The sequence below is a fragment of the Salvelinus alpinus genome, chromosome 11 (assembly GCF_045679555.1).
Source record: "Salvelinus alpinus chromosome 11, SLU_Salpinus.1, whole genome shotgun sequence".
NCBI lineage: Eukaryota > Metazoa > Chordata > Actinopteri > Salmoniformes > Salmonidae > Salvelinus > Salvelinus alpinus.
In genome coordinates, this window is record NC_092096.1 from 32,651,471 (window position 1) to 32,667,689 (window position 16,219).

The 16,219-nt window shown below is 43.2% G+C and overlaps 1 protein-coding gene across 2 annotated transcripts; it reads left to right on the forward strand.

Moving 5' to 3' along the window:
• The first annotated feature begins 712 nt into the window (after positions 1–712).
• LOC139533997 (serine/threonine-protein phosphatase 6 regulatory subunit 2-like) lies at positions 713–15,498 on the forward strand. 2 transcript variants are annotated; one of them, XM_071332584.1, is made up of 23 exons: positions 713–1,084; positions 4,594–4,761; positions 5,402–5,656; positions 8,506–8,692; positions 8,781–8,918; positions 9,056–9,121; positions 9,242–9,468; positions 9,703–9,829; positions 10,083–10,235; positions 10,405–10,644; positions 11,231–11,295; positions 11,428–11,543; positions 11,649–11,734; positions 11,856–11,936; positions 12,022–12,119; positions 12,256–12,313; positions 12,413–12,540; positions 12,662–12,834; positions 12,950–13,094; positions 13,290–13,372; positions 13,526–13,706; positions 14,074–14,193; positions 14,480–15,498. In XM_071332584.1, exons 3-23 carry the CDS (start codon positions 5,430–5,432, stop codon positions 14,529–14,531), a joined length of 2,751 nt encoding a protein of 916 aa, XP_071188685.1. In that variant the 5' UTR covers positions 713–1,084; positions 4,594–4,761; positions 5,402–5,429; the 3' UTR covers positions 14,532–15,498. The 2 variants fall into 2 exon arrangements, with proteins under 2 accessions (XP_071188685.1, XP_071188686.1); XM_071332585.1 differs by having other exon boundaries at positions 13,013–13,094.
• The last annotated feature ends 721 nt before the right edge of the window (positions 15,499–16,219 follow it).

The following is a 16,219-nucleotide window of genomic DNA, read 5'->3' on the forward strand; positions in this document are numbered from 1 at the left end:
GCGGTGGGGTTATGGTATGGGCAGGCATAAGCATGATAATGCACGGGGCGGCAGGTAGCATAGTGGTTAGAGTGTTGGAATAGTAACCGAAAGGTTGCAAGAACGAATCCCTGAACTGACAAGGTAAAAATTGTGGGACAACATTCCACAAGCCACAATCAACAGCCTGATCGACTTTATGCGAAGGAAATGTGTTGCGCTGCATGAGGCAAATGGTGGTCACACCAGATACTAACTGGTTTTCTGATCCACGCCCCTACCTTTAAAAAAAAAAGTTATCTGTGACCAACAGGTGCATATCTGTATTCCCAGATGTGAAATCCATAGATTAGGGCCTAATGAATTTATTTAAATTGACTGATCTCCTTATATGAATTGTAACTCAGTAAAATCTTTGAAATAGTTGCATTTATATTTTTGATCAGTATACTTTAAAACGACTAAAACCAACTCGAAACTGTGTAGAAAATGATAATGGACCTTTTTTATACAGTTTATTGAATGTGTCCAGCTCCCTAATAATTACGGAAATTAAAGGTAGACAGGGTATTCCAAAAACGATGGATAGAGGACTATATTTTGCAAATGTAGATGGTGAGGCACAGTAACATTACCAATTTTCAGTGCGGCCCTCCGGACCTAGTTGGAGACCGAATGTGGCCGCGGGGCAAAATTTGTTTGACACCCCGGCCATAGAAGAAGTCAATGCGCACCCCCCTGCGCGCCTCCGCGAGAATATTCGCCATTTTGATTCGGAAATATGACCGAGTTTTTCCTGCTTTGCATGCTTGAGCTGGGAAGAGGCTAGCTTATGAATTTATGTACTGTAGAAGATATAAATATATATTACGCGTAATAATATTGAATATACAAGGTACAAATGTGAGGGCTGTCCGTTGCCACGCCACAAGAGACAAATATCCGTGTTACCAGGTTGACAGATACTTTGCTCATACTGCTCGTCAGACTGACCCATCAAAACAAATCACGTTTGGCTAGTTCGCTAACTAACGTTAGCTATTAGCTAACGAAGGTAGGTAGCGTAGCCATACAGACGAGTGGATTGCAAACTTTGAACAAAACGGTAAGTTTCTTAGGACCAACGTTGGCTAGCTAAAGCTGGTGAGTTATAATTGTGCTTGGCGACTTTAACTACCTGGTTAAGCTATCAGTACCTAGTTAGCTAAAGAGGGTTAGCTAGCTTTTGCCATTTTAGCCAGCTAAAGTTATGCTGATGTTAGTTAACGTTAGATGCTAGTTATCGGACTCCGAAAGAAACTAACGCCGACAACTAGCCCTGTAACTAACTAGCGACAAAGTTGATGATAATTTGCTCAACTCCTTGTGCTAAGTCTAACTAAATTGTATGGTAACGTTAAGTTAGCTATGTTAGCTAACTACCTGGATAACTAGCGGCTCATGATTCTCTACGCCTTTAACTGTGTCGAATCCCTCTGGTTTAGCCAATCTATTTTGCTAACTGAATTAGGTAGCTATCTCGCTTGCTAATGTGTCCTAGCTAGCTAACGTTAATACTAACTGACGTTAGCTGCTGTTAAGACATTCGACGATAGCAAGACCAAAAAGAGAAGTGAAGTTCGTTCAAGATAATGTTTCGGTTGCAAGAAAGGTTAACTACCTAACATGTTACTTCCTACATTCGTGAAGAAATACTTGTTGCGGAAAATTCCACACCGTTGTAAAATTATAGTTGTCTAGAAACAAATCGACGGTCTTGGAATTTCTATCCATTGAACAAACAAACTCAACCCCGTTTCCAACTGCAGGGCAAGGGTTTGGCACTGGCAGCGTTACCTTATAAATAATCAGATGTCAAATCTCCAAGTAGTGAATAGAAGTAGCCAGCAAGTACTACTGTAGTGACTTGAAGTAAACAGAAATGTGAGCTTCCAACACTCAGCAGTTGATGTGCATTTCTTGCCAAGGCCACCACCATATAATTTTACAGTTCTACAGAGCACTTGTTCCTGCATTGTCAGACAAGGAGGGATAGTAGACCCTAAATGGTTCCTCATCTTGCAAATTTATTTTCAGAGAAATTATCAACATGTAAAAGTAGAATTTTGGGGGGGTTGATGTGAATAAAACAATAATATAAAAAATAATATATACATGTTTAGCTGAGACAATACTACAAATAATAATATACACTTTGACAACTGTAGCAATGTATACAATGTCCATTGGAGAGTGGGCGGCAGGGTAAGTATACTGTCCACATCTAAATAATGGAAGTGGGGAGAACAGGCTGAGGTCCTTGATAGGCTTACAGACAACAAAATGGTCATGTTCGTAAAAGCAATTATCCAAAACCAACCACATCTTGAATCCTAGGTATAAGGTGGCAACAAGAAAGAGCATCTTAAATACTTTTGTTAGCAACTCATGGAGAAGCACACCTGCAGGTGCTTAGCAGTGCAGGCAACTGAGACCGATAAGCACCTAATTAGGAAATGGGAGAGCCTGGCTATGTCCCAATTATCTTCAATAGCCTCCTTTCCCTATCAACTCTCCTTCATAACCACTGATCGTAGTAGACTTAATTAGTTTCCACCATCTTGCTTTTGCCTATCTAATTAGTGGTCATGAATGTGAAGAGCCAAGGAAAGGAAGCCATCTAAGATTTGTGACATAGCCTGCCCTCTGATTGCTCTGTCTATGCCACTTCACGTGCTATCAGAAATTCCTAGTTCCGACTGGGGAAGTTTCACTTAAACGACCCTCCAAATCTGAATTACAAGTGGGAAACTGGAGAAAATTGTTGTGACGTTATTGACATCTATAACCTTATGAATATGGATGATGTAGCTAGATTGACCATATTCTCAATGTTAAGCAAACTAGCAAACTATTATTATTAGCAACGTTAGCTAGCTTATCAAGATAACAAATCTTGTTGGTTGACGAATTGTTCCGATCAAAAAGCACATGCATGAAACAGCCGTATATCCGACATCACAACTAAGAAATAGGAGGTTCCGACGAGCATGTGAACGAACGCAGCGTTACTACTCTGCCCCATAAGCCACTTGCTTTGCTTAATGACAGGCTACTGTTAGGTCATAGCATCCAGTTGATTGCTCTTCAACCATTGTTCCTCTTTTCATCATTTATTATATTAGCCTAGTGGACTGTTTTGTTGAAGATGCCCCTGGGGAGTTCTATTTTAGATGAGAAGTCAAGTTTTTTAGCTTTTTCCTGTGTAGCGTTCACGGGGGAGCACTCTAGGGGTTATAGTTGCACTAGTGTGCTCTGTGTAAATGTATGCCAGATGGACGCTCCCACACGTGCAGGATTGTCCAAATAAGAGGAAAAAGTAGGAAACACTTTGATTTCCTTTTTCAGACCCATTCTTGTGTTGTGTGGGCGGCCAGCCAGTGTTGTATTGCACAGGCCAGCACATTTGTCTTTTGTTGACTAAGCAAGTTAGTTTGACTTTGTCCCTTCTAACATGCCTGAATAATGGTCTTGATAGGCTAGTTAGTGTGTTTATTATAGCAACCATAGACAACAGATTATTCTAAACTATTCTCATTTCCTGTCTGTAGTTGTGGTTGCCTAGGCTATAGCTTATAGCTAGGTTGTTTAGTGTGAGATGCTGACGTCAAGAACAGTGAAGTAGCTAGAGCTAACCACAACCTTTTCACATTAGTGATGTATGCGTGAGGGTCCAGGAAAGGGTAGTGTGCACTAGATGCATTTACTATAGCATATATTTTAAAACATACAGGTAATAATATTAATTGTAGTAGCTAGGCAGCAAACCCTGGTAGTCAGCCCAGTGTTCATACATTAGACTTAAGACAAAATACTCATGAATTTGACTGTAATTGGTAGCCTATGCAAGCCTATAATCCATTTAAAAATGCTTGTCTCATTTCATAAAGCATTTGCATAGGCCTAACAAGACCCGAAGCATGTATCTGGAATTTTGTTTAAGATTTTCCAGCCTGCATCTTAGTTGATGGCATGCCCATTTTTCTGTGTGAGCCTGTCCATTGTTGGCCTAAATACCATTCACTACTGTCTTCAAGTAATTAAGTTAGCTGGAGTTCTTTTATTGTTTGTGTTCTTGACGACACAACACTAAGGGTTGCACATTTCACCGTTGTTAGGCTGATATATAACGTTAGTCTAGGCCTTGTTCTCTTTTTTTATAAGCCACAAGGCAAGTCAGGGCAGGCTGTTTGCACATCAGTTCATTGTCTCATTCATAAAACTGAGAGCAAAGAATTCTATAGAAGCAGGTTGACTTAGGGTTCAGCTACCCTAGGCTAAGATTTCAAAAGTCAAACCCCGCTACCGCTTTCTCACTAGCAGTCTACTAACTAGAAGGCTAGGTCATGACCCTATAACTAATGGCAGCCAGACAAACGTCTTTCTTGAAAAGCTCTGTTCAGAATCCTTGTGATGTCGAGTAAATCTGATGCAACACATGCATCTTGTGTTTAAAGATGACTATGTAAATAATACTGCTGCTGACTAATAATAGATGACTTTGCGATCTGATGCAAGGTCCTATGTGAATTTAATTATAAATTATTGTAACCCCCATCCCCTTGTCTCTCTCAGGTTATGGTGAGCCTTTCAGTGTGTTGTGTACTAAGGATGCCCGTGTTCTAAGAGGAGACCCATGCTGATAAATGCCAGGCCTCGCCACGCTCTCTGCTGTCTGCACAAACACAAATGCCTGCCTGTCTGAGGGAGGTCTGATTAAAGATACCCACATTTAATCTGCTGGTAAGCACAATTACTGGATGTTACATCTCAAATGATATCTGTAATGAGTTTGTTGTTCATGTGTGGACCGAGTCAGTGACTGTGTTTGATGTTTTTAGATGTTCCTGCTTCATTGTTTTCATCTGTGTTTCTTTGTGTATTTCCCCTGTTACTCTCCCCACCATGCATGAACCTCAGCTCTTTTAATCTCCTCCTTTTTCTTCCTCATTCATTTATTAGATTTCTTTTCATCTCAAAGCGCTTCAAAATCAAAAAACAAACAAGCAATATCATGAGTAGCCTAGCTATAGTTGGCTAGGTCAACCAATACGTCATCATCATGAGTAGCCTAACTATAGTTGGCTAGTTCAAACAATAGAGGCCAAGTCTTTAAGTGCATGCATCCTTTAAAGATGGAGAGGGACAGTTCATGGATTGCTCAGAGGAATGTAGTCAGGGAGATGGTGATGATCTTGTAGAGGGCTACATAACCACCAGAAATGTGCAGCAAAACTCAATGTTATAAAAACGGCTGATTTAAAAAAAAATATATATATATATTTATAACCAATATTTAAAGGAGCTCTCTGCTTAGTATGCTACAAGGGTGCCGTGCCAACATTGCGTCCCTCTCTCTCTCTGACTCTCTCCTTCCTTCTAGGGCTGTGCCCCCTGTCCAAGCAGCCACCATGTTCTGGAAGTTTGACCTGCACACCACGTCCCACATCGACCAGCTGCTGGACCGGGAGGACGTGACTTTGCGGGAGCTCATGGAGGAGGATGATGTCCTGCAGGAGTGCAAGGCCCAGAACCGCCGGCTGCTGCTCTTCCTCTCCCAGGACCACTGCATGACAGAGCTGGTCAACCTCATCACCACAGAGCCCCCTGCTGACCTAGAGGAGAAGAGCCGCTTTAAGTGAGAGAAAAGGGTCACCCCAGGGGGAAGAGGGATGTGTATTGAGCGGCCACATTCAGCCCATGTATACTATGTCATTATTGTAAGAGAATCTGTGCTTAACAAAGAATAGTTTTAAATAAATATTCAAATACACCCTATGCTTAAGCCATCACGGACTGACCTTTCCTCTAAAGACCAGTTGTACAAAATGAAAGGGGCTTGTCCGTAACATGCTCTGGGTTCTATTCTCAGTGGATAAGTACCAACTGCCAAGTTTCAACCTAAGACCAGCCTGCATACACTCTATTACGTTCTTTGTTTTCCTGTGATTCTCAATGTCAAACAAACAGAGAGATCCTTGTCTAGAGCGAAAGAGCTTGTGGCTGTGGGGTCTAGTCTTCGCCTTGTAACCGAGAGGTTGAGTTCAAATCCAGTTATGTCTGTGGAGTTGTCATCTGCAGAGTTGGTTGAAGGGCAGCTGTGATGATTGGAGGAGGTTAAAGGGCCCGGAGCACCATGGCCACTTGATATTTAAATACAGATTTTGCCTATAAAAACTAAAGCCTTGTTCACATTGGCAGTTTGAAGTGACTCATCATACTTTTTTTGCATATCTGTTTCGAATCTGTTCTTTTTCTTGCAGTGTGAACAGCCAGAAAGCACAAGGAAGCAGATATTTCAAGCCACATTACAAACCACATCCGTAGGTGGTTTGAAATTGGATACAAATCCGATTCATGGCCATGCAACTTGTATGAACAGTCAATTCTGACTTATTTACCCTCAAATAGTTTACTGTTATTTGGCATATCTTGTCGCTTGCTAGCTACTCAGTTTTGCTAGCTGTTTTGACAAGAACAGGTGGTAGCTATCTAGCTTGTTAATTGTTTAGAAATGAGTGAATGTGCTAGAAAGCTAGCTAGTTGAGTGCTGTGGCTTGCTACAAAGGACTCGTTTTGAAAGTTGTATCATGTTATCCTTTGAGGCTTTAAAATTGTTATTTTAAGACTTCTAACATTCAAAGCAGCTGGGACACATCCATGGGCAACATTGTGCTCACCTTAGCTTGATGCATAACTTTGAGTGCTAGGAAGCACGAACACCACCACCAATCAACCTATACTACTGTGCACACACCTGTCGTTATGACAACACCACTGCGCACACACCCATTGTTACTAACTAGTGAGCTAATGACTGTCTGAACACACACCAGATTTGGTCACTTGTAACTTGCTGTTTGGACAGTCAGTATTCCAAAACTGATTTGAGCATTAAGGCCTGCAGTGTCCACTTTTTGGGGTTTTATGTCCCATAATCACCAATGTTCAGTGTTATGGAGGGGGGGTTTATTCCATCTGCTCATCACTCCCTTCCAACATCACTGCCCGCCATTTTTTTGTGGCAGCCACTCCCCAAGAACATGAATAAAACCACCAGAGTTAGAGTTGAACCCATAACCATCAGAGGAAAGGTTCTTACCCCAGAGCCATAACTCCTTCACACTGAAAAGGCATATGTTTGACATTGAGAAAGCACAACCAGTTAGATTTGAACCCATAGCCATCAGTATGGGAGTATGGGTTCTTACCCTAGAGCCACAACACCTTCACAGTTCATACGTGCTTCTGCATATGATTGACAATTGTGAAAGCACAAACAAACACAACCAGTTAGCTTTAAACCCACTACCATCAGTTTGAGGCAAGGTTCTTACTCCAGAGCCACTGACTACTTCACTACACATGTTCTCTTTACACAGTTGAGGTTGAGTCGAACAAACAAGCACAACCAGCTAGATTCAAACCTTTTACCCAATGCTTAAGGCAATGGTCTTACCTCATACTCCCCCAAAAATACAGTTCTCTTTGAATATTTGATAAGAATTGTTTAAACAATAACACAGCCTGCTAGATTTGAACCCACAAATGTAGACATGTGGGGCCAGGTTGTTACCTCTCACCCACTGTCTCCTCCAGAATGTGACATTTCTTTTAAAATGTTAAATATAAAAGTTGGGATTCAATCTCTATATAATAGGCATTGTGGCTTTTTAAAGGCAATTTCCATTGAGCAGACATATTACATTATTGCATCTCCGTGCAAGAGGCTGGGGTAGGCAGTCTGGGGTAGGCAGTCATTGTAAATAAGAATTTGTTCTTAACTGACTTACCTAGTTAGATAAAGGTTACCGTGAATGGGATCTCTGCAAAAATGGGAACATAGCCTTTAAAAGCCACAATGCCTATAACTCGTAATTGGATTGAATCCTGAATTTAGTGGGAGCTTGATACGTTTTTGAAGGCTTTTCTATGATTGAAGACTGATAATTGACAGTAGAAACACTGTTTTGAACTCACAATGTCATGAACTGGGAACAGAACTACCAGTGCCATGATAGATGCCTTTAAATGAGTTAATGTTTTTAGGTTGCTCCTTCTAATGTAACAGAAGAGTACAACAGGTGGCGTTGGGTTTGAAACATGCCCAGAGATCAGAGCTCCTATTACATTACTATTCTAATTCCTAATTGTATGCATGCCCTCTTGTGGACAACATCTCACCCTCTAAAGTAGCTTACAAGACACAAAGAACACCAAATAGGCCCTGTTTCCCAAAAGCATCTTAAGGCTGAGTTAGGATAGGATCCTATGGTTCTAATGAAGAACTTAGCCATAAGATACTTTTGGGAAACTGGGCCCTGGTCTTGATTGGGTCTGTTAACATAGCATACACAATGTGGTCTTCAGCATACTCAGTCCAATAAACATGAATTCAGAATTGACAATGAGCGTTGTCAGAATATTTCCAAACATCATAAAAGTAATATTTCAAGAATTAATACAGACTACACCTCCCTCCCACAGGTTCCCTAACATCGCCTGTGAGCTCTTGACATCAGACGTGTCCCTCATCAACGACAAGTTGGGCGGGGACGAGTCACTCCTGGAGACTCTCTACCACTTCCTGGAGCAGGACCCGCCCCTCAACCCGCTACTAGCCAGCTTCTTCAGCAAGACCATTGGCAACCTCATCGCAAGGAAAACAGAACAGGTAACCTCAATGCCCAAGAAGTTATAAAGGTGGATAAAGAAAGTGTAAGGACCTACCTGGAGCTCACCAAACGTCTCTTTTGCTCCAGGTAATCTCCTTCCTGAGGAAAAAGGATGGCTTCATCGGCCTGGTGCTGAAACACATTGACGCTTCCGCCATGATGGACCTGCTGCTTCGCCTCATCAGCTGTGTGGAGCCTGCCCCCTTGAGACAAGAGGTCCTCAATGTAAGCTGCCACTGTCTGCCAGCCATTCCTGTTCTCATAAATGTTGTGTTCAATTATAAATATAATTTCTTATTGACTTGGACGTCTTGTATTTCTCTCATTCGTTCCCTGTCATACTTTCTCTTTCCTCATCTCAGTGGCTGAGCGAAGAGAAGCTGATTCAGAGACTCACAGAGCTCATCCATACAGGCAAAGACGAGGAAGTGAGTTATAGACCTTAGTCTGATATTGCAGTATTCTCCTGGACAAGGCATGGCAGTTGATATTAACTATCTGGTCAGAAGTATGAATCCTGATTTGCATGAATCTTTATTTATTTTCAGAGACAATCAAATGCGTCTCAGACGCTTTGTGACATCATCCGCCTTAGTCGAGACCAGGCCAATCAGATGCAGGAGAACGTCGAGACCGACCCCTTATTGGCTGTTCTAGAGTCGCGGGAGAGCGTAGCGGGGCTCCTGAAGACCATGTTTGAGGGGGAGAGGAGTGAGGCCTCCATTGTTAACGGAACTCAAGTGCTACTTACCTTACTGGAGACCAGGAGGTCCGGGTGAGTGGAACAACTATTCTATCTCATATGTACTCTCCCTCATATCTCTTTCCATTGCCATCTTAAAAGGATATGATAGATTTAAGCAATATGGTAATCCACCTTGCCTTCTGATAGGCTGTCTGGATTTATCAACACAAATGCTTAAGGCAGGGGCTAGAGGTTGTTCCTAGACAGGGACCATCTCTCCAGCTATTTTAGCATGTGAACACCCTCGTTCTCACTCTCCGTCAGGTTGGAGGGGCTGATGGATCTCTATTCTCAGGGATATGAAAGGTCTTACACTGTCAACAGCAGTATTCTACATGCCATTGAGCCCCATCTAAAGGACTTCCAGCAGCTTCTCCTGAATCCCCCCAAGGTAAGACCGTATGGCTGTGGCTGATCAGTTTACAGTGGTCAGTGGGTACGAGAGACTGTCATGAAACATACAAATAATACTTTTTTTTATTATGTTGGAGGCCAACAGACTGCAAAAAAATTCCAAGCATAATTTTATACAAACTGTTCAGGGGGTTTACCAACCATTAACACACAATTGAATCAACTTGTTCTTCCTGTATACGATGGACTGTTTAGTAATTGAATTGAACATGGTGGGTGTTTGTGTGTAGAAAAGTGCAATACTGACGACCGTTGGCCTTCTGGAGGAGCCGCTGGGGAACGCCCGCCTTCACGTGGCCCGGCTGGTGGCCGCCCTGCTGCAGACCAGCGCCCCCAGTGTCTGTCAGGAGCTCTGCAAGCTCACCACCATGGACCAGCTACTGGTGTGTCTGCACCGCCGGGTCTCATCAACTTGTCATTATCTCTCACTCTTTCGCATTCATTCATTTGTTCACTCTGGCACTTTTATTTTATTCACCTCTCCTTTCTGTCGTTCACATTCTTGTTCTGTCCATCGGTCACAACGGTTCTCTCGCTCTTTGCTCTCCACAGGACCTGTTCTTCAAGTACTCATGGAATAACTTCTTGCACTTCCAAGTGGAGCTGTGTGTGGCGTCCATCCTGAACCACTCTGGCCCAGAGGAGCGGCCCATCCCGGGCCTCCAGAACCACGAGGAGAAGCCCCCAGCAGGCCCAGAGAACCAGGGGGAGGCAGGAGGTGAAGCTGGGGAGCCAGCCAAGGCCAGTGACTCAGTGGAGGAGACCACCCTTCACAACACCCTGGTGGCACATGTAGGTGACTTAGACAGACACAGAGCTACCATGCGCAGTAATAGCCAGGTGTAAAACATTTTATTTGCTTATGAGCCCTTCCCTACTATGCAGAGTTTACAACAACAAAAATAGTAACATAAGAGAAATAAAATCAATGTGCAGAGGTTCAAGGTATTTGAGGTAGACTGTCTGTACATAAAGGCAGGGTAAAGTGACTAGGCATCAGGATATGAACAGAGTAACAGCAGCAAATTATGAGTGGTAAATGGGTGTGGGTTTTGTCAATGTAGTGCAGGGGTATTCAACTCTTACCCTACGAAGTCTGGAGCCTGCTGGTTTTCTGTTCTACCGGATTATTAATTGCACCGACCTGGTCTAAGTCAGTCCCTGATTAGAGGGGAACAATGAAAAAACACAGTGGAACTGGCTTTGAGGTACAGAGTTGAGTTTGAGGGGTCTAGTGAGTGTGCGTAGAGTCAGTGCAGATAGTTTGGGTACCTTTAATTGACTATTTAGGGGGTAGAAGCCGTCTCGGAGCCTGTTGGTCCGAGAGTGTTAAACGCAAGATGTTTTTATATTGTCTCTGAAATTATGACTTCCTCAGCTCTTCCAGAAGTGTCGGTTGGTACAGAGGATCCTGGACGCCTGGGAGGAGAACGATCAAATACAGTAAGACATGTCAGACACTCAAATCTGGGGAACAACTGCTTTTGCTATTGTCCAGTATTGTTTCACTACAATGGTGGTATCTAACATGATAGTAGTGTCTGTTAGAGGCCATTAACCGGTTTTGTCTCTCAGGGCGGAGGGTGGCGCTAGGAGAGGTAACATGGGTCACCTGACCAGGATGGCCAACATGGTGGTACAGAACCTAGAGAAAGGACCAGTCCAGTCCCAGATCAGTGACCTCATCAAAGGTATGTGTGTTTTCATGAGCTGCCAGATTAACACTTATGTATTCAGCAAAGAATGTTACTCTGCCTGGGTGAGTGCTTAGTTAGAACTGGTCTGTGATATTGCAGAGTTGCCAGAGGACTGCAGAGGACGCTGGGAGAGCTTTGTGGATGAGACTCTGAGAGAGACCAACAGGAGAAACACAGTGGAACTGGTATCAACCATCTCTGTGTCTCTCCAACACACAAATAGACACTTTTTTCTTGCTCAATCACACAAGCATTCCCTTCTACGCATTCTGTCATTTCCTCACTCGAATTCTCTGTGTGTCCCAGGTGAGCACCCATAACCTGCACTCCTCCAGTGAAGATGATGATATGGAGAGTCCCTTCCCCAACGATCTGTCACTCCAACAGGTAGGAAGCCACAGCGACACATTTGTCTGCCCATGAAGAAAGATAATTATTTTGAAAGGACTAATTTTATGTTTCCCCCCCCCAGGCTTTCTCAGACTATCAGATCCAGCAGATGACTGCCAACTTTGTGGATCAGTTTGGGTTCAACGATGAGGAGTTCAGTGAGCATGATGAAAACATCAAGTGAGTTTAGTTATCCGTTCCACTATTCCTTCTCCAATAACCAGAAATCAGCTTTGAAACAGCAGTTTGCTATGACAAAGACCTGTGGGGGCTAACAGCTGCTGTTTGTGCTATTTTGTTTCCTTCCTTTCCTAAGTGCCACATTTGACCGGATTGCAGAAATAAACTTCAATCTAGATGCTGATGATAATAGTGTAAGTTGTTGTATTGTTCTGTAATGTCTACCAGCTTCATTGTGTGTGTAGTGAAAGTTAAATGTTAACATGCGTTTCCCTCCATGTGTGTGAATACAGGCCAACGCTACTGCCTTTGAGGCCTGCTGTAAAGAGAGGATACGTCAGTTTGATGATGCTGAAGAGGAGGAGGACATTTGGGAGGAGAAGGAGATTAACTATGCAACACAAGTCAAATCCAGAACAAGGTTGGTAAAAATTCAAGATCCAAAAACAAAGTAGGGGATGTTATGTCAATGTGCAGCTCTCTCTCGATTTCTCTTTTTCTCATCAAACCGCTCTTCTCTTTCTCTCCCGTGTGTGTGTCAGGTTTGGGGTGTCCCACACCTCAGAGAGCAGTCTGGAGAACGGGGGTCGGGAGCGGGACCGCGGGTCGGGTTCTGACGAGGACGACGACTCCATACAGAGCGCCTCAGATCCAGGCAGCCTGGAGGAGAGCAAGGACAACACTCCCAGTACTCCTGGCAATCAATCAGCTACTTGTAAACTATGCTTATTATCCATTTTTACTCAACCAATTAGACAATCATGAATTGTCTCCACTTTGCGAAAACCATTATTGTAGACTTTTTCCTCTTACCATGTTATCATGTGAAGGTCCAAGCTGGACAGCGAGTTTCGGGGAAGCTGGGGGTAACTCGTCCTCTCCGGGTCCTGCAGGCTGGGATTCCCCAGGGGGGAGTGGAGGAGACAAACAGGAGGCAGGTTGGGCCAACTTCACGGAGTTCCAACCTTTCAGCAGGTGGGAACCAAACGCTCTCCATACAATTTTATATACATTTGATGTTAGTGTCTGGGATATTGTAACTGGTCAATTTATCATGTTTTTAGTAAGCCCTTTTAAATCACCAACATAAGACGGTTATTTCATTGTGTGACATACCTAGTGGTGTGTTGTCAGTTCTCTTTACCTGAAGCTTACCTCCTCTCCCTGCAGCCCAGAGGCTGGCCCCAGATGCAGCTCTCCCGTAGGCAGCAGTGACACAGACAAACAAGTCAAACTGGGTCCGGACAAGAGTGGTGAGTGTGGGATGGGAGGTTTCAGCCACCTGACATTTGACCTAGCTCCCGCTTGTGGAGACAGTCACTATTGCATTGAGAACAATAAAACATTTTACAAGGCTTTCATTACCTAACGCACAAGCCAAAGCGATAAAGTGATTGTGTGTCCAGGTGCGAGCCCCTCTCCCGGTGGTGAGTGGCCAGTGGGTGAGGGTAGGAAGGCTCCCCTCGTAGCCTCAGATAGCAGCTCCTCCGGGGGCTCCGACAGCGAGGACGATGACAAGACTGCCGCTGCCGCTGCCGCCACGGAAACCACCAGCTCAGACGCCAACAAGAAAGCTGAAGTCAAAAGGTTGGTTTAACAAGAGTTAGACACAGTCAATGCTAAATCATTTTCTGTAGAAGTCCACTCAAGCCTTAGTACCCATGTAAATAAACATCTATATTTGAAACCTAACTACCACATTGAAGTAATTATACACTGGACTTGAACTGAAATTACTGGATTCAGAGTTTGGAAATCCAGGGAGCTTCCCATGAACTATGAACGTACTTTACTGGAGAGGAAGAATCACTAGCATTTATATAAAAAAATATATATAAAAAAAAAGTGGTGTAGCTACCAAAATACAGTTGAACAACACTTCACCTGTTTATTTTCTACACACACTTCTGTTGAAGACTGACTAACAAGCAACCTAACCTTTCCTCTGCTACAGTGAGGAGAACCCCATCCCTCTGGAAAAACTGTCCCTCACAGACACTCTCAAGTCCCCCCCAAAGGCACAGCTTGCAGCAGACACACCGCCAGCCTCGGCCCCCACCCCTCAGACAGACAAGTAGGTGCCAGTTCGTGTGTGTACAAATAATGCATGCTTGCACGTATACAACACATGCATGTGTAGAGATCACAGGCAAAAAAATATTCTAGCAACCCGGTTTCCTTTTCTAAGCCAGAGCCAAGACACATCTGGATGTTGAACAATAGCATTGTGCGCCTGTAGAAATATTTACTGTGAACTCTAGCCTGCCAGAGAAGGAGAGGTGGTCTGCAATGTAGGATTACGTTATCACCCTCTCATCTTCTCTCTCCCCTTCTATACACCATCTTCTACCCCCCTCCAGAGAGAATCCACCCCAGTGCTCAGAGATGCCAGCAGTCAACGGGCCTGTCTGAGTGGCAGACAGTCCTAAACCCCAGACTGGTGTGACAGACTGTGCCATTTCCAGGGAGACCACCCCCTCCCAAATAACCTCACTGCAACCTACAGTGTTTTTAATGAATCACGCTGCCATGTTATTGGACCTGGACACTGCCAATCAACACCAATAATGGGGAAACGGGACATGTAAAAGCAACCAATCATCCCAACCAACAGGCAGAACAGTGTAGAGGAAATTGTCTTCAAAGCCTTTTCTGATGTTGCACATAAATACGTGTGGTTTTATTGTAGCAGTGATCTTTTAAACAACCGAAATCTGAAAGGAGTAAAAAGTTTTTTTCTGAAGGATTTGTTCTCGTACTCTTTTCAAACGGTTGGACCTGAGTAGTAAGGAGCAGATAGCACAGGTTAACTTAACGAAATGATGCCTCAACAATAAATACCTTACTGAAAATGTTTTCCTTGAGCTTAAAAGGCACTTATGCAGCCATTTTTACTGTACATTATAGGACAATGTTAAGTGTTCTACCCTCAGCTCTGATAGCCATCTTGTCTTGCTCTCAGATCAAGGTTTTTACCAAACCTGTTGTTTTTTGTCATGGAAAAACATCTATTCTTGTACCTCAGCAGTTCTGAATGTTTTAAAGTGTCCAAGGAAAAGGGTGGGTCAAACACAGTTCTATAGTATTAGTCTTCTGATCATGTGCAATAATGACAATTAGCCATTTTATTTAAATCAACTTTTAGTGTTGTTGAAAGGAAGACTCATTCGGTATAGTTATGGGCCAACTAATTTGGATATAAACTGAACAAGGTTTTGATTTGTTATGTTACTGCATGTATAACCGGTTCTCCGTTGACCTAGCTAGTGAGCTGATTGTATTTGACTTTGTTATTGCTATCCCCCTTAAAATCAACCAAACATGATCTACCTATATTCAAATATCTACATTTTAAAGTAAATTTTACAAGCAATCTTGATCACTGTGTTAATGTTCAATTTTTCCTAAACACTTACAGGGCAGGAACTGCCTTTGCACCAGATGGGGTGAAGCGGTCTTCTTGCGAAACACGATTTGAGAGGGTCAACGTTGGGTTCTGCTAAATACTTGACCTCTAGTGCAGTGGTTCCCAACCAGGGTATACTTAACTCATGACACCATAGGTCTACTGGTAAAATTCACATGGGAGGGTACTCTGGGCAGAGAAATTCAGGTGGTACAGCAACCGAAAAAGGTTAAGAACCACTGCAGTAGTGTACTTAATCATTTGACAATTAGTGTGTCGTTGTCCAGATGAATAGCAAAGTACTTAAATGCATCCTTCCTTTGAGATTTCACTGATCCAACAATTGGCTGGATGACAACCATAGTCCTTTCTCTCATGTATGGTTACCTTCAGGCAGAGGGGAAGGATTTTGGTTCCCCCCAACACACTCCATTTGGGACTGTGGCCAGAATGGAGGTGAGTCAAAATGCCAACTTATTTAAAGTGTGAGTGTGGAACAAATGATTATGCTTTGTTAACAGGTTAATTGTCATAGCTTTGGCTTGTGATTCATCCTTAACTTACTTGTGAAAGCATCAGCTTTCCTCACTCTCATCTCTCCATCATTTTGTGAACATCAGTATGTCACCGACAGTTATCTTGCTTTGGTTAAGTTTAGGGTTGAATGGTGAAATGAGTAGATTCTAACTTGGCG